General features: G+C 37.0%; 4 protein-coding genes across 4 annotated transcripts; all 4 read right to left on the reverse strand.

Moving 5' to 3' along the window:
• Positions 1-1,236, reverse strand: LOC114715941 (uncharacterized). The gene is made up of 4 exons (XM_028900860.1): positions 1,159-1,236; positions 940-1,037; positions 611-836; positions 1-426 (listed from the first exon to the last, which is right to left on the reverse strand). The coding sequence occupies exons 1-4, from the start codon at positions 1,217-1,219 to the stop codon at positions 305-307; spliced, it is 507 nt and encodes a 168-aa protein (XP_028756693.1). The 5' UTR covers positions 1,220-1,236; the 3' UTR covers positions 1-304.
• A 698-nt stretch (positions 1,237-1,934) lies between these two features.
• LOC114715944 (beta-D-xylosidase 1) lies at positions 1,935-7,505 on the reverse strand. The gene is made up of 5 exons (XM_028900863.1): positions 7,069-7,505; positions 4,765-5,046; positions 3,606-4,224; positions 3,093-3,506; positions 1,935-3,002 (listed from the first exon to the last, which is right to left on the reverse strand). The coding sequence occupies exons 1-5, from the start codon at positions 7,471-7,473 to the stop codon at positions 2,401-2,403; spliced, it is 2,322 nt and encodes a 773-aa protein (XP_028756696.1). The 5' UTR covers positions 7,474-7,505; the 3' UTR covers positions 1,935-2,400.
• A 7,724-nt stretch (positions 7,506-15,229) lies between these two features.
• On the reverse strand, positions 15,230-18,050 carry LOC114715942 (acetate/butyrate--CoA ligase AAE7, peroxisomal). The gene is made up of 3 exons (XM_028900861.1): positions 17,765-18,050; positions 16,562-17,155; positions 15,230-16,200 (listed from the first exon to the last, which is right to left on the reverse strand). The coding sequence occupies exons 1-3, from the start codon at positions 17,975-17,977 to the stop codon at positions 15,301-15,303; spliced, it is 1,707 nt and encodes a 568-aa protein (XP_028756694.1). The 5' UTR covers positions 17,978-18,050; the 3' UTR covers positions 15,230-15,300.
• Positions 18,051-19,629: 1,579 nt separating this feature from the next.
• Positions 19,630-22,017, reverse strand: LOC114715946 (chitinase-like protein 2). Its single transcript, XM_028900864.1, has 3 exons — positions 21,631-22,017; positions 20,988-21,147; positions 19,630-20,345 (listed from the first exon to the last, which is right to left on the reverse strand). The coding sequence occupies exons 1-3, from the start codon at positions 22,004-22,006 to the stop codon at positions 19,925-19,927; spliced, it is 957 nt and encodes a 318-aa protein (XP_028756697.1). The 5' UTR covers positions 22,007-22,017; the 3' UTR covers positions 19,630-19,924.
• Positions 22,018-22,737: the final 720 nt, after the last annotated feature.

The raw sequence follows: 22,737 nt of genomic DNA on the forward strand, positions 1-22,737 counted from the left end.
ATAATAGCCAATAAAATGGCATAAAAACAGAGAAGTTAAAGGCATGAACGTCATATATGATCATTATCTTACTTTAGTCATATGGAAAACCCCTGTTTTTCTTCAATCCCACAAGTTCCAAGCACACGGAACTCATATGATAAAGTAAATTGTACGCGAACTATTGTGACCCAAAAAACAAAAACTTATACTACAAGAAGTGTGTGTGTATATATATATTATAGTACAAATGAAAATGAAAAAAGCTTAAAATAGAGCATATCATTGTACTGCTTCAATATGTTAGAATATAATCATATTAGTGTTAAAGCAAGAGACCACGTCCCATGATGATCAAGCCAAGTCCCAATAGAACATGGCTGATACTGGTAGCCTTCCCTCCATTGTATTCTTCACCCTCCATGTGCTCCGCCACATCAAAATTTCCTGCACATATCAAACCAATTCAAAATTATCCGTCACATATATGACATGTTCTGAGGTGAAGGATGCAAATTATTTTTTGAAAATTACATATACACTGGTCGGATTTATTAGCCTGCCAATTGACAGACCTGTCCCTCTAAATAAAAGAAGTAAAAATAATTGAGAGAAGTAAGAAAAAAGAGACCTCGTTGGGGACCGTAGCCACAGCCAGCCTGAACAGTGTCCTTAATGTCCTCAATGGTTGCTCTGTTGTAGAAGACAAAGTTGGCGAAAATGTTGTCGATGCATGAGAGTACCAAGTATGTCTCCGACAGACATGGCCCTTCACAGAATTCTTCAGTTTTATCTTCTGGCACCTTCAGGTTCCCCTCTTCGGTCAATCTCCATGACTCTTCACAGCTCTTATATATCTAACATTTCATGTAATACATATGCGGAAACAAATTAACACATCATCAACCACATCAAAAACATATATTCTTTGCTCAAATCAAGAGGAATGGAATTTGTTACATATTTATCGTTGAAACAGAGCAATGCTCTGGCCACAATCTGGGCTGGATCAGCACCACTTGTCTCTAACGGTGGTTCCTCCTCATCACCATTAATCCCTGTGATTAAATCAAATTCAAACCCTCATAATCTCCAAAATCTAATTAAACAATCAAATACTAACTAATATGATTATACAGTAAACCACGTTCATGCATATGTCTTCTGAATATTACGCACCAAAGTTTTTCCAGACGCAGACGCATACAAGAGCTAACGCTAAAATCCAGCGTCGTCTCATCTTTATGGCAATTCCCAGATTATGATAATGAAATGTTACACACACATGTATTTTATATATATATTTACACACATATATATATGGATCTGGGCGTGTGACAATGCCGAGTTTTAATTTCCTACCCAACGTTGCCTACCAAATTGACTACTGTAATGTTTTTATTGATCTTTCTTCCTTTTTTCTTGGGCCAACAGTTTTAATTTCTTGATGAACTTAACAAAATTTGCATGTCTTTGAATAATTCACAAACTCACTACTTTTGGGCGATAAAATGGAACCAGCGAGAACGAGAGCAGTTGTTGAGCAAAAAGCCACCAACTTTGGGTTTAATTCTCCTTGTTTTGAGTAGTAAAACTCAAACCTAATTAAAATGTTTTCATCAATTTGCACATTAGTTGCCTTGTTTTGCAATGCTTAACTTACAAGTTAGGGAAACATTTTGGTTCTACGAAGATTTTAATTTGCTGGGATTTGACCTGCCTAAATATTAGCCTTAATTTATCAGGTTTGGCCTTCAGGTTCCGCTCAAATTTATTTATTTTAATACTGTAACTATCTGGTTAGATTACTTTAAACCGCGTTCTTTTTGAACCTTGTTTTTTAAATTTTCTCTTCGTTTACTTTTTATTATTGAACAGTCTTGGCTTTTATTTCGAAAGAGCAGAGAGAGAGAGAGAGAGAGAGCAAACAAGACGAATGCCGAATGGATTGTTGATGACCAGACAAACTAAATTTCAGAGTCTGAAGTCCATTACTTGACAGAAAATTCTGGATATTGGAATTGGAATTCAACTTTTCATTGCGTTTAAAAACCAGAATGGATTATGAACAATGTTGCTTTCCATTCCATGAGACCATTCAACATCTGTCAACAAATCTAACTACACTTGCTTGCACCATTCCTGGCTTACAAATATCTTTACCTGTTCTCTCTTCTATCAACTTCACATCTTCAATAATCTCACACACCACTTTCACTTCAATCTTATTCACAATTATTTTTCACCTATTTCTATATCTTATAACTCGAATCACACAGTAACTTCTCTCTCTCTCTCTCTCTCTCTCTCTCTTTATTTCCTCTGTTTTTGAAATCACCAAATTGGGCTTCGCCCAGCAATACCATTAATAATAATTGCTGCTTTCTGCTAAAACCTCAAGCATATGGCTAGTCTTTCTTCTTAAGACTTGATCTCTTCCATGGCTTGCACCGAAAGAGAATGCCTGACATCACCAATATGAAGCTCATGCTCACCGAATGGGATTCTTCGAATCCCAGACTCGTCCACAACGCTAAGGTGGTCGCACGCATGAACCCCGACCTTCACTCTCTGCTTCGATCCTGAAGGCACATGAACCCTGTGGAAACCCACTAAATGCTTCGTTTCGGACCATCTTCCTCCAGAGGGGGGCTTTGAGAATACCAGCAAGGTATGGGCCCCATCCATTGGGCCTTCGTTTTTCACATCAATGTGGATGCCCAATTCCAGTGCTTTGCTGCAGTCCACATGGCTCACCTTCATTGCTCGGTTTGATGTGGTTGAGTTCGTCAAGGCTTGAGCTTGAAGTCTAGCCAATGAGACCTCTGTGGGAGCTTGGGCTAAGGTGTGGGTGAACCTCGTGTAGCTAAGCCCATGCCCAAATGGAAACACTACTGGGCCTTTATAGAATCTGTAGGTCCTTCCTGGATACCCAGTTGCTGGGTTGGGCCTCATGTCCATGGTAGTCATGGGTACTTTAGTGACATAAGCATGTGGATACCATGTCATGGGCAGCCTTCCACCTAAAACAAGAACAAGAGCCCAACCAAAATCTTGCGTGAGTGTCAAATATTAGGCCATAGATGGGCCCAATGAAAGTGGCTATAGGGTACCTGGATTGCTAACGCCGAAAAGCACATCAGCTAAGGCGGTTCCCCCGGCTTGGCCTGGATAGCCCACCCACAAGATGGCACTGATCTTAGGGTCATTTTGAGCAAATAAGACATCTACGGGCCCACCACACATAAGGACCAACACAACTGGGCCCTTGGAGGCCTTGGCCACCCTAGAGACAAGCTCTTGTTGGAGGCCCGGCAAGAGGAGCCCATCTCTGTCCCGAGCTTCGGCTTCTATGGATTGATCAAGGCCCATCACTAAAACAGTTGCATCAGCCCGGCTGGCAGCACCTTCCGCAGCTCCAAATAGCTGGTTGCCACCACAAGCAATGTCGGCGCATCCTGCTTCATGAATGGTCCTAACATATCTTGTAATTCCCTGCAAGGGTGTCGTATAACCGCACGCCACGCCTACCATTACCAAATTAAAGTTCAAGATATTAACAAGAAATGTCATAAGAATAATAAATTAATAATCAAGCTTTAAATTATTTGGTAGATATAGGTTACCAGCATAGTTTCCTATCATAGTAACAGTGGCGTCAGAATTGGGTCCAATGACAGCTACGGTGCGGTGACGGGCAGGGGATAAGGGCAGCGAGTTCCTATTATTTTGGAGGAGAACCATGCTCTGCCGAGCAGCCTCAAGGGCCAACTCTTGATGGGCCGGGGTGCAGACATCTTTTGGGCCCAAATTGCCATAGGGGTGGGCCGACGGATCGCCGTCGTACATGCCCAGTCTCATCTGGACGGTGAGAAGATTAGCGAGGGCAAGATTGACATCATTCTCAGTAAGAAGCTTGTTCCTGATGGCGCCTTCAGTGTAGACGGCCAAGTAGGGCCCACAGTCTAAATCAAGGCCGGCTTTAATGGAATTGGCGACGGCTTCCTCGGGGGTCTTGGTGTAGTGCTGGCTCTCATGCAGAACCTGTACTGAGTCACAATCTGAGACAATGTAGCCATTGAGTCGCCATTGGCCGCGAATGGTGCTGCGGAGGAGATCAGGATCTGCACAGGTGGGCTTGCCATTCACCTGATTGTAAGAGCACATCACGCTTGCCACTTTCCCATCCAACACACACGCTTTGAATGGAACGTTGTATGTCTCTTCCAGGTCTTGCTTGCTCACCTACATTACATATATATCCCTCCACCACTTAACATAAGAGCTGCTGTTTAACTGGTTTGAATCGTTAGACAAATTAACTAACTGTATTAAATGTGATCTCATAACTCTGAAAAAATCCTCCTGTAATATTATATTATTATAAGTTAGGTAAATTAATTTGAACAAATGATAAACACGTTAGGAACCGGAGGGCATGTTGTCTATTTCTATTAAGTCCTAGTTTATTTTAGATATGGGGATGGAAATGGAATCGCTGATGGTTGCAAGTGGGTTCCACTCCTCACCGACCACTTGCGCCAACATTTCTACAAATTTGACATCACCTCATCCAAGTCGAAAATGATCACACAGACAAACAAAAGCAGCTCTCTTCTTTTCCATAATCATACCTTTCGTCACAAGCTAGCTGGACAGTGGATATGTAGTCATTTTCTTCTTAGCTTTTGATAATTCATATTATCTATTCATGATCGCTAATAATAATTAATTAAAAAGTATTTGCTTTATTAATACACGCGCACACAGCAGAGAGAGACATACCCTGGCGTTAAAGTGGAATCTATCGATGCGGTTCCAGTTATCAAGATCGTAGGCGGTGTAGTGTTTACAGCAGGCAGCCACCTTGAGGCGGTTGCCGGCGCCCTCGCCTTGGAGTCCCCGGACATAGCTGGCCGCATATTTTCCGGCGAGAACAGGGTCTTCGCCGGGAGTCTCCTGTCCTCGACCCCACCGAGGGTCCCGAAATATGTTCACATTTGGACTCCAATATGTCAACCCTCCCACTCCTCCATTGTACATGGCCCTTGCTTCGTCAGAAACCACCTGCGACAAAGCCAAACACGTGACACTACTGTAACATCACTATTCAATCCTTTTTTCTTTTTCTCTTTGTCATTTTCCCACACAAAACTAACTCACAAAGAAACAACGCCAATATATTTTCTTTTAAATTTCCACAACAAGAATACCGAGCACTATAGCCAAAGTCAAGGAATCTAAAATAATTTGAGTGATAATACCTCCAACACTATAAGTTAAAAAGGCGGTACAACCTTTTTGTGTCTCTGAAAAAGCCATGAACATATATAGGCTTAGCTGTTTTCTATTGGGTCTCATGCCACGGTTGGGACAAAAAGCAGCTTATGAACGAATTTTACTTTACATTCAAAAATCCCCACACACACACACACACACAGGCCACTTGCTATATCGTAGGGTCACTTTCAGTTCTCATTGGGTTGGCGTCCTATGCATTTACCCAATAAAAAGGCAACTAATTTATACATAATAAGAAGAATCAACTTTTGGGTCTGTGTGGTCTGTGATATTACATATGTATACGAATAAGGCAAGCGATGTTTAATTGAAAAGATATACTCTTCCGGTCCTTAATATAGGACATATTTAACTAATTTGATTAGATTCAGGAAGTTAGGTAAATTAGTTAATTATAAGAAATGTGACACGCTTTTCCTAAAACACCATAATCATCTTTCTTAATACCCCTCTTCATCTTCTACTTGATTATGGTTGGGAGAGTATCTATAGAGGTAATTTAGAGAAAATTGATAAATATGAGAAATATGTTTTATATTTAGGATCAAAACCAACTCAACAATTGGATCCTATATTAAGGACCGAAGGAGTATTATCAACTAGATATTAAATGAATTGATGACTGGTAAGAAAACTAAGTAAGACAGCAAATTAAGGATGGTATGTGAGGTAGCATTATCGTAAGCTTTGAACGTAAAAAGATGCGAAGATATAGGGTAAAACACGGAACATTAAAGACAGACAGCTAGACTTGGGATTGTGTCTAGTGATTGGTCATGTAAGTGAAGCTATTTTTGTCTGTTAGTTTTGTGATAGAATGGCGTGCGACGTGCGTGATGGAGTTTTGTTTTGGTGAGCTTTATTTATGGCCACTTCTTCTTCTGATCTCTCTCTCTCTCTCTCTCTCTCTCTCTCTCTCTCTCTCTCTCTCTCAGAGTATCACTGTCGTATTCCAGTAAACACACTGAGATGATGGTTCTCAGATTTCTAATATATTCCTTTTCCAATATATGCTTCCCAAATTGTCAAGCCACATGGGACGCATATCTGTGTGTATAGTATTGTAGTTAATCTCTCCTCAAGATATATGTGACCTATATTCTATATTTAGTCGTTGTCAAAGTAATTATGAACGCATGATTTTAAAGTAATTTTGTGAAAAATATGATCATATTCTTACATTATTCGTCAATTATCAACTTAGTACCTTTCTGTATATTTTTAAGGACCGTATTCCCATAATTTATATATAAACACAAACAGCAGTTTACGTACATACAGATAGATACATACATACATATATGAATCCTTCATCAAAACAGATATTTAGAGAAATCTTAAAAAAATATAATATCACTTGACCAAACATTAAAATTAAGCAATATTATATTGAAGTCGAAAAGAAAAGCTAAACTCTTAATTGTCCCCTTTTGTAAATTTACGTTTTATGTAATGGAATATTATTTTTATAAATTTAGGGACGAAATTCTCTATTAATGAACTAATTTTTGTTGTCTTTTCCCGTATCTTGAAGTTTAGGAAATTAAAGTGTGTGTGTGGCTCTAACTAGTGGATGAAAAGAGAAGATTTTGAATAATTTATTCTTCTTCAACAAAAAAAAAAGGAGCACCCAGCGTATGGTGACATGGAGATAATAAAATAATTAATTACGTATGGGCAGAGAGAAATGGGGGAATTAAAAAAAGACAAAAGGAAAGTAAGGAAAGAATCTTGTTAGGACAAGTAATTTTGAAAGCAAAAGAAAAAGAGGAGGAGGGTGATTCTGACCCGTCCGATTTGGTTCCAGAGAGACTGGTTGAAAGAAGCGGCGATAGAGATGACTTGGGGGAAGCTAGTGGCGGCCGGGAAGGCCCCACCGAACTTGGTGCCGGGGCCCACATTAGAGACGCCGTGAAGCGCCTCCGACCACCACTCATATCCCTGAATGCCCAGCCTGGGAATGGCAATCGCATTATTCACCAGCAACCTTATCTTCTCCTGCAATGTGAGCCGTCCGATCAAATCCTGAACCCTGGCATGAACGGCCACGTTCACCCTGCAGAACTTAAACCCCCTGGTCATCCCATGCTTAGGGTCACATGCAAAGGGCACCCTCCCTTCACTTGCCCAGAACAAGCCATTAAAAGTAACCACTAACAACAACAACAAAAACAATAAACTTCTTTTTCTCATAGTTGTGATAACACAACAGAGCCAAAGAGCTTTTTTGTGGGTGATGAAGTGAGCGAAATGAAAGAGAAGTAGGAAGCTATATATAGAGAGTGAGGAGGGATCAGGAGGGGTTGCGTCTTTTGAAGGGCTTAGTGAAAGAGGATTGGTTTCATGATTAGGTTTCCACGTCGTCCTTTGAGAGTGAGTGAGACTGATGAGAGGGATATGAATCATACATATAAAGAGATGGAGAAATATAAAGCCCTCCCATCCAAAATATAGGGTTGCTTTCTAGAAAAAGTCATTATATGTGTTCATAATATAACTTACTTAAAAAGTAATTAATTGTCAATTTTTAATTTTAATCATATTTATAGGTCGTATACATTGATGCAGAAATAATATAGGGCAGAGTTAACTACTATTCCTTAGTTTCGATAAAATAATTAAAAGTGAATTATATTTTAGACAAAAAGTTATTATTATAGTTTGTGTGTTTGAGAGAGAGAGAGAGAGAGAAGTGAGTGAGTGTAACACGCAGTTAATTAGGTTGAGCCTAATGTGGGGGCTGCCTCGATTGTTATAGGTGTGATGCTAAAATCAGTTATGTAAGTAATTATTAAGGGCCCATAACAGTGAAACATGACTCGGAAAAATTTAAGAAAGGAGTTAATTAGTTGATTAATAAAGACGAACGCCATTTTAGCCTGTGGATTTGTGCACAGAAAGAGATCGGAGTCCCCCAAAAAAAAAAAAAAATTCTATCACGGACCCGGGAATCTCTTCACACTCCAACCTAGTTTTCTTGCGCGCGCACACAGTAATATTATTGATATTGCTTTCTTTGATATATATATGTGTGTGTGTGTGTTTGTAATTAACTCATTATAAAGAAATGTTTAAAAGAGGGTTGTTAGCGCGACTCAACAGTTATTTTGGTTAGAAAGAACAGTTATTTCTTTTAAATAAGATATTTTGAGTTTGAAAGCTAATATGAGTATCTCTCTTTTACTTGCTACATTATCCACACGTCTTATTACAAATTCCAATTTGAAGAGGAAAAATGATAAAATTCAATTTATGGAGGGGGAATCAAACATGGAATAAAGAGAAGGTGAGGAAAAGCAGAGAATTAAAACTAGTAAAAGCCTGTGTCTTGCTGTTGTTGGGTGGGCACACAGAGGGGAATGAGAGTATTATTATTATAAAAGTCAAGAATTTGGACAGTTGGTATGTGAAGCTGAGATTTTTCTTCACCAAAACCAAGTACTATAATGCAACAGAGACAGTTGCTTCGATACAGTTCACAAATAGATATAATCACTCGTCCCTCCCTACTTACCAATTAATCCTTTTTTTTTCCAAAGTTAATAATGTTCAAAATGCATACCCGTGATGTTATTGTTACTGGGAGACCAAGACTGAGAAAAAAGTGGCAGGAAAAGATCAAATCCCGTGACTTCATTTGCAGAATTTAATGAGTGTGCTTTTGTCTCTATCACTGCTATTCTTCCCATTCCTCAACTTGCAACTTGCAAATTGCAACTCACTACTCGTCTTGTGACCTTAAGTATAAGATTCTTCTTTTAGTTAGATAATTCAATTATAAAAAAAATAGATAAGCTGATCGTTTATATAAAATTTCTGATGCTTCGTTTCATATGATTGAAATTTCAGATGGGAAGATAAAAAAACAATATCTCAATAAGTAGAGATATTAAGAGAGAAAATTTAATTAATATGAAAAATAAGAGAAAATAAAACTATATTTGAGGTTAAATTAAAAATCTCGAATGAACTTTATTTATTAAGCTGGGAGGGAGTACATTTTATATTAAAAAAAAAAACATGAAAATCTTTATCCTTTTCTCACTGCATTACGCATTCAAATTTCAAAAGGTTGATTTATTTAATCAGACAAAGGACAATATCCCCCTCTCGGCTTTTTGGCATATGCAATGCATGCATATGGTAAAAAAATGTTTAATTGAAAAAAAAAAAAGAAGCAAAAAGGTCTATGCCAACCTGTAGAGCCACCCAATCACAGAGGGGGTATTACTAAAATATTGTTATATACATGAATTATGCTGGCGAGAGAGAGAGAGAGAGAGGAATTATTTGGAATCTATCAACAGGATATTGTCCTTTGATAAGCCATAATAATTGAGATTGTTAAAAGCTAGTATTCGAGTATTTGACAAAAATGATAGGGTACAATTAAAAAAAAAGGAGATAAAATAAAATAATATATAAATAAAAAAAGTCACTTTTGTTCTGTAAGTAAAACCTAATAAAAATAGAAACTATTGTTAAATAATACTGCCTTCAGTTGTAATTATAAGACTTCATTTGTAGATTATAAACAAAATCTTATTATTAGGATCGGAGGCAGTAATTAAATAGTATTGTAACAAATATAATATATTTCGCTTTTTGGTTTTTAAAGACAATTTCTTTCTCCTTATAACCAAATAGGACATTTTCCATTTCATAAGTTATTCATTACTAATTTTCATGGAAGATTCCTATTTTACAGGACAATCTAAAAAATTATTATCTGAATACCATAGAAGACAAATATTTTAACATTTTAAATTTAAATTTTTATTTTTTAAGAATTAAGATAAAATAAGATGAAACTCTATCGGTGTTTTGTCATTTATAATATATATATTAAAGCGAGATTTTTTTCCTTCCTTTTTTGCTACATGTGGGAGGGTTTGGAGTATTATTTACAACCTCCACCCTACCTTATTGCCTGAATTGAGACATTTTATCTTCAAAGAATTATGAAGAAAAACATATTTCTTTTGCATGAAAGTTTTTTTTAAAAAAAAAAAAAATTATCCGAGCCACGCCCATCGCCCATTGCCCTTGGCCCAGTGCTACTGCCAGCATAAGAGGACAAGCCTCGTTGACCCTCATTCGCACGTGTTACCACGACTCCCTCCATAATTGATAACGAATCTCTTCACACTTTATTTTAGGATAAAAAAGAAGAACAAAATTGTGATAATTTTCGAGGAAATTTTTTATTCGCGATATCAAATATAAAATTGTAAATGACCATGATTAAATCATTTGAAAAATAATCATGCAAGAATAAGGTAGTATTAAAAAAGGCAACATTTTTCAGATCTCGGAATTATTAAATGAATGCCCATAATGCACTATTTAATCTGTCCCCATTTCACATATTTAATAACGGTCCGCGTGACTTCCTCGTTTTAAAAAATATACATATGCTACAAAAGAATAATTCAGAATCTATACTTCTATAAAAAAGTACTTGGTGGTTAATTAATTAATTGATAACTGGATTATATTAAAACGCAATTCTCGAATCCTTCGTGCTAGTGAATAATGATGATGCCAAACCTAATTAAGCTATTTTAGCTTTTATGAAATTCCCTCGCCTGCGCTGAAATAGTTTGCCACTTTACCTAATGTCTGCTTTGGGAAGTGACCAAAATATATGCATGTTATATATAGTAGAAAGTGTATGAGGAGAGGGAAAAGGTTTAGTTTAAATTGTTTGAAACGATTAAAATGCCTTTGAAATATTAGAAATAGAAACACAAAAGATTCAAACCAAGTAAAGAGATGAGACTAGAGTGGGCATCTACATGTTTGTGGTCCCTACTAAATGTTTCAATTTCTTCTTTGTTTTTCTTTTCATTTGTTTCTCTCTCCTATAATTTAAAGAATCTTAATATTATTTCTATTTGTGCATAGGGACTTAAGTGTTTTTTTAAATTAATTTATTTTAAGTAATTTTATGCCATATATAATAAATATATGAGAAAATTTTTGTCTTGTAAAATATAAAAATAAGTTGTTGGTAGTGATGCCCAACCGGCACAAAATTCTATTTATATATATATGAGTTCGCTAATTTTGAAATTTGATTTAGATTATTTTTATTTTTATTTATTTTTAATTTAAAAAAAAAAGGTTTTTCAATTTTTACCATTTAGACCTTTTATCTAATGTAACTTGTTAAAATTGTACATTCCCCACATTATTGATACTATTTATAGCATATAGAATGATGCCAATAATTATACATTTATATTTGATATTGATTAAAGTATTTTGTGACGACCTTAAATGCTGAGTAAAATATTAAATCCATATAATTTATATTAAATAAAAAATATTGAAATTTATATTCATTTTATGACAAGACACTGTCAAACTAGGTCGTTGCTTAGCTTAGCATGGACATATTATATATAAACATGATAATAATAATTTGGACGATTTGATATCATCGGCTACTCACTGCACCCTTTAAATGATATTTATATTTTGACCCTTTAGCTATGCAATAAATAATCAATAAAAAGAAGAAAGGGCCTAACATTTAATAATGATAAATATACAAAATAATATTGCGAGGGAAAAAAATTATTTCTTTTTCAAAACATATCAGAGCAGCATTGTAATATATATTATCAGTTATTATAAGCATTATATGCATTGTGCGATAAGGTTGATGACTTGTCTTTTTCCTTGTAGTTGTGTTAAATGAAGACAGGTTTGTATAAAAAAAGAAAATGCCACCAAACACTTTTTCCATCGGGAGACAACCTTCAATTTCAAGCTTATATAGGGTAGTATATATACACCACGAAGTATTTTAGTATTTTGACTAAAAATATTTATTTAATTTATAATGTACACAGAAATTAAGTTATTTATTTTCGTAACAGTAATTATCTAATCAGAAATCCAATTTAAATAATGACACAAGAATACCAGTCTATGAAATTCTCCTCTCTTTTTTTTCTGTATTTTACACGCATGTTTTATTATCTTTAATTTTTGCTCTAGCTATTTTGTTTAAAAAATGTACTATTATATTATTGGTGTGGAGGCATCACACACACACACAAATTGCATTAATATCTTCGAGAAGTGTGTGTGTGTGTGTGTGTGTGTGTCAATAGAAAGGGACAGATGCTGGTCCACTGGAAAGAAAGGAAACGAATTTTTTTCACTTTTGTAGTTGTTTGATCTCAGCATCTTATATATTTCAATATCTGGAAAAGAAGACCATATATAAAATCGACATGAATATATGTGCGGTCTTAAAAAACTGGTTTCCTTTAAAAAAGGTAAAAACTTGGAGAACTAACTGAAAAATTGGATAGAATAATGTAAGAAGTTGTATTAGCGCTTCATCTACGCCTAAATATAGGGTAAATAGTATAATTAATTCATGTTTATTAAGAGAAATTGTACTTTATAATAGGGAAAATTAGGTATCTCCTTGAAAATTTTATTGATGAAAATGAGCTGATTTTCATACCAAAAAAGTTAGTTAGGATAAGAAAAATTTAACATAGGAACTTTATGAAGACGACGAGAGGAGATAAAATGCCAAAGTCATTGATAGGGATACTCTTACCATGCATTATCACTAATATTATGTTTTATAGTAATGTATAAATGCAAAAGTTTTGTTTTATGTAATTTTCACTCCATACACACACACACACACACACACACACACACACACACATATATATACATGGCATAATCCATATTAGTAGCAATATGCTGGTACATAGTTAAACAATAATTGGCGAGGATGATTACGAGGGAAAGTCAACGGTCAAAATTGTTGGTGATGACTGTAGCTGTGTATGGGGGAAACCGTAGTTCCTTACTGTTTAACAGATTTTACTGCAACCGCATGTAACAGATTCACTGAATCTGACGTGTCACCAACCGCCGCTTACAACAACCGCCTTTTTTTTTTTTTTTCCTGGTCAAGCTTACAACAACCGCTTGGAATATTGTAATATTTCACTGGATACTTTTCAACATACTTGCGTCGCAATGATACGCACACTGGTTAACTTTTTTCACATGCTATCTGTTTTAATTATAAAATCTTGTTTATAAATTATAAATGAAGTTTTATAATTAGAATCAGAAATAATATTAAGAGATACAAGTTTAATCTGTAAAATAAAAAAAATTATTTTACTCCTAAAAAGCAGGTTTTAGGAGAGGAATAAATAAGACGAGGTGTCTCAGTTAAAGGCGATAAAATTATGAACAAATCCAATAAATAAGACGGACCCACACAAATCCAAATTCCTTGAGAAGTTTGATAATACAAATGAAAACAATATTTGGATGAGAGAGAGACACATACGTGCGGTATGGATGAAGCCAGGATTTCAAATCAAGCTTTTAATTAAGTATAAATAGCTAGATGACGTAGATGACACTTGGCCATACATAATAGATAGATGAGAATAATAAGTAACAAGCTGATAGGATTTTGATGAAGCTCTTCCGCTTGAGAAACATCTACATATATGCGTGTTCCTGCATTCTTATCCTTAAACGACAGTGACTTAAAGAGAATCTCTGCTTTAATTTGCCCACTACAAGAGCCACCCTAATTTTTCACATTCTCTGATTTAATTTCATTTGAAGCTTTATTCCTTGGTCCTTTATCATATTTTTAGAACTTGTTTATATTTATATCCATTTGGGCTGGCTAGCTTTTACCAAAGCAATCATCCAACTTTGATTATTTTAATCAATGCTCATGAGTGTGGGGTCCTCGAGTAGTAGTTCATGGAATTTTTGGGAGCAGTTAGGTTTGAGGGGTCAATAATGTCGCAGACAGCGTGTTTGAATAAACATATCAATTAGTTATGCAGTGATGTTGAAACTCTCCCTGGCCTCCCAATTGAATGGTTGCTTTCAACACAGGTAAAAATACCTCTGCCTTAGCCTGCTAATGCTTTGATTAATTCTCTTTCTGAGCAGATTCTTCTTAATTTGTACACGTCATTGTTCATGTCATAGTATAAAAACTGTTATTACTCCATTCTCTTCAAAATTATAAGGCTTTTTTGAAAACTAATTTACACTTCCCATATAAGTTAGTTAATTGTCTTTAAAATTACACGTTCTCTGTGAGGATCGTGTGTGTATGTGTGTGTCTATATATATATATATATCATATCAGAATTGTCACAACACAAGCCTTATCCTATGTTTGATTGTTTGAATGAGGAAAAATTAAGGATGAGAAAATACTAAGAACTTAAGAAGAAAAGCTCTTAAAAATAGTTTTTTTTTTTGTTTGGGTCGAGATCTGATATTTGCTCCTATCCGACCTAGCTTTGCCGCACAAAATACCATATATCTGCATCAGTTCAAGTTCAAGAAATACAAGGCAAGCAGATAGGGGAGGGTCCAAAATTGTGTGGTGAAAATAAGAGATAAGTATTAACTATTAAGCCATAGGCTTTGCATCAATCCTGAATGAACTTTTGGAAACTTTATATGTGTACTTAACTAACAGTACGTAGGACCCAGAAATGCCTCTGCGTTAATAATAAACAATGCGCAAAGAAAATTAAAAACAAGCAGGGCAAGGAACGGAGGTTGTTCCCAAGACGCTAGGTCTAAACTTGGACTGCATTTTGATGTGAAGACAGTCCAGGTGGACCGCCTCTGTGAGGCCCCAAAGGAATAAGATATAACACCCCTTCTCCCATCTCTATCTCTTTAATTGATCCATTTCAACAGTAATACCAATACCAATAATGAGCATCAAATTTGCACCATTTAGATCAAAACCGGACGATCTGAATTTAATTTTTTTTAGCAAACATATTTAATATAATAATTGAATATTTTAATGTGAACAGAACTTAAAATACAAATTATTTCTTAATTATAATTTTCCCAAAAATTTATTTTTTTATGCAAAAATCATTAGATAAAAACTCCAAATTTAGAGCTTTAAAATTTTAGTTGTGAGCCCCACCTCCCATTCTGTTTCTTTCTCTTCATCTAAGCGGGACTGACAACTTACAACTTGCTAATCCGGACTGGGCCCAAGTTTTGGGCCTTGGCCCTAAGCACGTGTTTCTGAATCTTCCCAGTAGCAGTCTTGGGCAAGGGCCCAAACACTACAGATTTAGGGATCCAATAAGCCGGCATCTTCGACCTGCAAAACTGGATGATGTCTTCAACCAGGCGACGCTTCTGCTCATCATCGTTCAATTCTTCTTTCAGGGTCACAAACGCACATGGAGATTCGCCCCATTTCTCGTCAGGCCTCGCAACCACTGAAGCTTCTAGAATCGAAGGATGAGAATACAGGACATTCTCAACCTCGACACTGCTGATGTTTTCACCTCCAGATATAATAATATCCTTGGACCTATCCTTAATCTCTATATACCCATCTGGGTGTTTCACGGCAAGATCGCCGGAGCGAAACCATCCGTTCGCGAAAGTTTCTTCGTTTGCCTTAGGGTTCTTCAAGTAGCCTTTCATCACCACGTTTCCTCTCATCACGACCTCCCCTAATGTGAAGCCGTCGGCAGGGACGGGGTTCATGGTCTTGGGGTCGACGACGTCGAGGCCTTCCAGGCCGACGTAGCGAACGCCTTGCCGGGCGTTGAGCCTGGCCCGGTCTTCAGGGGGGAGGGAGTCCCACTCGGGCTTCCAGGCGCAGAAGGTGGAAGGGCCGTAGGTCTCAGAGAGGCCGTAGGTGTGGGTAACTCGGAAGCCTCGTTCGGACATTGCGCGGAGGACGGAGGGAGGAGGAGCGGCTCCGGCGGTGTTGACGTGAACGACGTGAGGAAGGGGAAGGATTGTTTGGTCAGGTGAAGCGTTAACAATGGAGTTGAGCACTATTGGAGCTGCACAGAAATGAGTCACTTTGTGCTCCGCGATCGCGGCATATACTGCCTTTGCCGTTACCTGCATGCGTCCAATTGTTGGGTATTCACACAAATTAAACAAAATAGATATTAATCCATAACGAAACATTGACATATAAGTCATATATAGTCTAATACTGCCCCATATTCTTAACACATAATAACTGGTTGACTAATTTGAATAGATTAAGAAAACTAGTTAAGTTAGTTATTTGTAAGAAATAAAAGTTGTCTTTTTAAAAATATCATTATTAATCAAGTGTATTGACTAGAACTATTATTATTACAAAAACTCCCATATCAAGGACAACCATAGTAAAATGCAGGACAATTATTCCTTTTTAAAACTCAAAACGACTAGATTTCGGGCTTAGCAAGGGAAGGAAAATATAATATAATACCTGGCGAAGGCAAATATTGGTGCCACAAAGAGCTGCAAGAGTCCAAGTGTAAGACCAACCATTACAGTGAAACATGGGAAGTGTCCACAGATACACTGCTCCTTCATTCATTCCCCATATCAAAGCTCCGCTGAGCGCCATCAGATACGCCCCTCTGTGATGCAGCACCACCCCCTTGGGACTCGCCGTCGTCCCCGACGTGTAGTTCAGAGCTATGCTCTGCCACTCGTCTTCCGGACCCTTCCATGCATAGTCCGGGTCTCCACTCTCCAGAAACCTCTCGTATTCTATCGCCCCTTTCTCCACTGCGGATCTCAGTTCCTTTGGGTCCCGGTGCTCGTCGTCGCCGATCACTATTAACAGCGGGGGCTTGAAGGAGCTTTTGTCCTTCTGTGACCAGATTCTCAGGGCTTCCTCTGCTAGAGGGAAGAACTCTTGGTCCGCCATGATTGCTGATGATGAAGAATGGCTCAGAAGGAAAGCTATTGTTGATGCGTTTAGGCGAATGTTCACTGGGTTCAACACTGCTCCCGCCATTGGGACTCCGAAATGAGCTTCGTATAGAGCTGGCACGTTCGGTGCTATCACCGCCACCTGTATCAATTGTTTCACATATGTAGTTTACACACATGAACTCACCCTAACACAAACCATAATACATAAATGTTTCGGCGAATAATCAGGATTATCTCTCTCAATTGTTAAGTTCATTTAGATGCATTCCCCTTAATCTGTCATTGCGTCAAGAGAGAACCCATTAGAAAATCAGAAACATTAATAAGCAAATTGAATGCTCTGAAGTCTGAATGCTTGCTTCTTCCACAGTAGTAAATCAGAAAACAAGGGTTGTTTTTAAAATATACTTCTCAACTTATAACAAACAAGAAGAGGAACTGAGGAATTTAATCACATAGTGCACCGAACAATACTTAATGAAATTAACAGAAATGGATACAAAAAGAGAAAGAGAGGCTTGTTCAGCTCAGTGTCACTGGCATTCCTATCTCATCTAAAAACAGAGTAATTATATTAAATTTTCGGCAACAAAACCAGTAAGCAACTAATTGGAAAAATTAATGGTAGCTATGACCTCACCAAACTCCCGTGTCAAAGCTTTTTAATATCATTAGAAAACAGAGCACTGAAATTTTCTTTCTGCTTCCCATTTTCTTAGAAACCAAACAACCGGATAAGAAAAGTTACCGTGTTGCCGAGACCAATGGAATGAGCAGAGAGCGCGGAGGCCAATCGACGGCATCGCTGGTAGGTGTGGAGCCAAGTGTAGCGGCGGGATCCATGGACGACGGAAGTTCTGGTGGGGTGTACCAGAGCTGCTCTTTCCAGAAACCACAAGGGCGTCAAGGCAGTGTAGTTGGCTGCATTCTTGGGCAAATCGTCTATGTCGCCACCCACCATCGTCGCTGCTCTCCACCTCTCTTTCTTTCTGTGTTAGAAAAAGAGACAAACTTTGAATATTTATGTTTTGGAGTTTTGGTTGAGAGGTGAAAATGAGATTACGATAACTCAGACGGGCGAAAGAATGATTGAGTGTCTCTGAGTTCTCCGATTCATTGCGCCACTCATTTTGGCAACTTTGTTTTTATTTTCGTTTTATAGTTAGAACTTTAATTAAAACCAAAACAAACTAACAAAACATGTTTTTCTGGGTAATTGTTTCGTAGTTATTATTACTCAGTTAATCAGTTGTGATTAGCTAGCGGTGCTTTCCCTGATTTGGATTCATGAAACGAGAGAGTGATACAGTGTGTCTGACGTATGTGGATCATGATCATCTCATATGGGAGTATTAAAGTTAATTTTGTTTTTCTGCACTGCAAATATTTTTAGTGACGAAGTTGACGATATTTAAAAAAAAAAAAAAGAATGTGTTTGCGGAATTAATTTTAAATATTTTATTTTTTAAAAAAAAAGAAAAAGTAAAGTCACGTTACGAGGCTGTTAGGAGATTTAGGTTTATGTCAAAATATAAGGCAAAAAACTCATAAAAACTAAAAGACAAATAGTCCTATTAATTGAAAAGTATAATTTACTCTATCCAAAACATATTATACATAAACGTAATGTAAGAATTGAAAGTCCATTCAGAAAAGAAGAGCAATTATTGAAAGTTATATTTTTTTGTAAGTTATAATGATAAGAACTTATTAATTAAACGTTATTTTATATATAAAGATTGTAAATAAATTTACTACATTAAAATTGTAAAGTCATAATAATCACAAAACTAATGTGTTGTACAAAATATACATACAAGTTGTACCCCAATTATAGAATGTTCAAATGGCTGCGATTGTCAGCCCAATTTCTAGCCTAACCTAGTACTCTTTGGTCTTTAATATAAAACCTCCTAAGATAAATCTTATATTAAGGACAGTATTTTTTTGGGAGGGGATTGAAGGCCTAACTTGGTACTTGGCCTAGCTGAGATATTTGTCAAAACTATTGACCTTTTTTTTCATCTTGTCAAAAGAGAAAAGAAGCAAAGACGAGAGTCCAATGGAAAACAAGCATGAAATGAAAAAAATAAGAATTTAAAATTTAATTAATAAATATCGTTGTCAATTAAACCCTATTCTACTACAATCAAACGTGGGGCTAGAATTGCCTGGAGCCGTACAGCCATCCAATAGGGAGATAGAAAAAGTGGTAGGCTTCACTCGATATGGCATTCTACTCTATCTCTTTCCTTAGGAAATGATTCCATGAACCTCTTTAATCAAACATTAAATTTAAATTTAGACTTAGGCGTGTTTGGGATCACGTTTGGAGGCCCAAACGTGCATCATAACCAGAGAAGTAACAGGTAGGTTGAAAAATGATGTTTAAATCCATATTTTGTGTATTTGACTTCTGCTACTGAAACGAACTTATGTAATAAGTTCAAAGAAGCTGTTTTTTCTCAATTTGATTTCTGTAAAAGTCAGATTGAAAAAAATTACTTCTGCTACCGTTATCCCAATCACATCCTATGTCAGTCCAAGCATATTATATCCACCAATCCACCTACCTCAATATCAGCTCTACGTTCAAGCCCCGAGGAAAAATCATATGGAAGGAACCTTAAACCATTTTGATTAGTACAATTCACAAATATGCATACATATCAACAAAATTGTTCATACAAACCTTACATCAAACATTCAAATTATACAGGGGAAAAAGAAAATACAAGCCAGGATATATATCGCGGCACAACAGATTAATCTGTGTTTGGAGTAGTTTTACTTTCAATGTGAAAGCCAAGGTAGTTGAAATATTCTCTACTTGCCCTTGCTTATTAGTTTTGCCACCAATTCAAAGAGGATACAAGAATAGACAGGCCAACCGCTATGAAGTAAAAGCTCAATTTGTTGCTGATGATGAAGTAGGAGATGGCTTAAACGCAGCTTGCTCAGCACAGCTGAGAACCTCGTTAGGTCCAGCCTCTTCCCGACCAATACCCATAAGATCAAGATAATAAAGATAGTGAGACATGATGTTGTTCATAGACTCATTATCAGATCCCTCGCCACAGACAAGATCTCCATGCAGCACATTCATGGTGGTGCCAAAGCCGGGAACCCGCTTGTAGAGTGTGTCATTCTTTGTGGGTTTCCAGTTGCCAACAAAGACATCATGGGCTGAAGGTATATGCTTGTCAGGAGGGGTCATCCATTTCCATATTGCAGCCTGGAAGGCCAGGGTAGCGTTTTGCTCTATGTATTCTGGATGGTTCAATAGATCTACCTTCAGGGCTTCCCCAGTTTTCCCATAGTTGTAGTTCCTGATGTGAAAGTTCCATTAAAGAAAATACTATAACTTCCCATCATCATTTGTCAAATAACCCATGCTTTGATCTATTATTTAGGAAAGCATAAAAGCAATTCAACTCTAAAGCATAAATAACTCATGCGTATGAAAAGGAATAAATTAGAAAGGAACATATCTCCTGCAAACTTTTCCCTACAAGATGCTTCTTTAACGGCTTCCAATTTTCACAAATCATAGTACATTATACATCATGCTTGTTCCTTTGATGGAAAATCAACAAAAGCATCTTAAGTGTGTGTGCAGTTACCAGCTTGCAAAACCCAGTTTTCTGAAACTATCTTCTGTTCAAAAAAACCCAGTTTTGCGTTAATAATTCTTTCTGCGAAAGTCAATTTTGAATCATCCAAACAAACATTATCGAAGATGGGCTTTGCAAAAGTCAGTTTGGACATTCAAAACTAGGAGCCAAACCCACAATAAGAATGCCAAGTTTTACATACAAATTTTTTCGTCAAGGAATCATCATGCAAAATTTTCCCATTTTGCAGTATCATCCCATTAAATACTCGGTGCAGAATTTGGTAGGACTTAATCTGAAATAATTAATTATGAAAATAACTAAATAAAGACAATAACACTTGCGAAAAAAGCGTACCAATAGATTGGCAGAGCACCACGGCCATAGTATGCCACACCAGGAGCGCAGGGAAAGGTTAGCTTGTAGTAGTCGTCGCAGTAGTACTTATCAGGACTCAACTCCTTGTTGTAGCATAATCCCCAGGCAAAGGGTCCTCCAGTGGCCACCCCATATCCACCTGAAATCATTTTTTAATCATAATTTTCTCTGATACAGGGACGAAAGCTTTGACCATCCAAGCTTTTAAATATATCTCAAACATCCCATATCGAACGATTACCAGTTCATAATCAACCTATTCAAATGATTGAATTTTCTGAACTTTTCATATAACTAACTGATAAGGTTGAAGTACCCATAACCATTGGCTGTCTGTTTTGCATATCACAACGTAATAATCCAGCCAAACCTGTTATATAGTTTTGTATACTTCCTTTGCTGTGGATCTAACGAGAACAATAAAAGAAGCCATCACAGGTCCATCAAAACTATCTCAATACAGATGGTTGCAAGTCTTCAAATTGTATTTGAACAACTTATATCGTGATACATCCTACTTTAAATGTCATGAAACATTGTGATCAATGAAGCAGCAGAAATGATGTGGAGGTGGAGACGTTATGCACTTCCTATATTTGAACGAACGCAACAGAAAACTTACAAGAGGTTTTGCTGCCAACATGACCAAGAAAAGCTGCAACCTCTTTCTGTCCACCGATCTTTCCTCCTGTGGTACCAAATCCGAGAGGCTGGTACAATGCTGCGGCAGTGATGAAAGAACGATAGTCCCAGAAGCCAACTGCATGAGCCACCGGCGTATTTCGCTTCGAGAAGAGGTTCTCGAACTGGTATGTCTCAAAGTAGTCAGAAATCGTCTCGTTACAGCAATAAGGAGACCATCCTTTGCATTCCCACCCTTTGTCACATAGCTTCTTGCCCTTCACTATCTTCACCAGCGGCTTCACCGCCGATTGGCCGCTCACAACAATCGCTAATATCGTCGAAATGCTCAACAGAAGAATCCACTTGGGATTCATCTTCCTCTGAACTTTTGTTGTGTTTTCTGGGCGGTTTGAATGCTGATCCAGAACGAATTTGGAGGAGGCGGGTATTTGTGATTTTATGAAGAGGCTTCTAGCGATTTCTGTGCAGTGAAAGGGATGGAAAATGAATTGGTAACTGATTAGGAGGGATTGATTATCAGAGTCGGGGTAGGTAGAGCTTTCGCTTCCATTTTCATTCATCTTTGAGTGGAAGGAAAGAAAGCCTCGAGCGAGAGAGAGAGAGAGAAACACACGAGGGGCACTTCAGGGTTCTTCTCGCGAAAGGAGGGAAATTTTTAAGCTTTGCGAGTCGAGGAAATGTCAATCATGATGCACAATGAGTTCCTATTTGGTTGGTTCCTTAGCGCACAGGGGACCTCCAAAATCTTAATTTAGCATCTCCAAAATGATAAAAATATTGTTTTTGGAAATAACTTTTCAACTTAGCTCATGCCCAAAAATGTTAAATTGAGTGTACACTTTAATAAAAACACAAAATGAAGAAAATGATTTACTTTTTTTCTCTTTTGTTTTATCAACCTACTTATTATTTGTAATCACAACATTATCAATTTTTTTCAATAACATGGCCAAAATTTAAGCCATGCAAAAGTAAACTAAAATAAGACAAATCGGACAGTCAAAAATCTACACATCTTATGAGAAATTGTTAATGATTCTAATATCAAGACTCTGATGATTGTTTGATAAGCCAGCCAGTTTGC

The sequence above is a fragment of the Neltuma alba genome, unplaced genomic scaffold (assembly GCF_004799145.2).
Source record: "Neltuma alba isolate B1F8T4 unplaced genomic scaffold, ASM479914v2 tig00011620_pilon, whole genome shotgun sequence".
In the NCBI taxonomy this organism is placed as follows: domain Eukaryota; kingdom Viridiplantae; phylum Streptophyta; class Magnoliopsida; order Fabales; family Fabaceae; genus Neltuma; species Neltuma alba.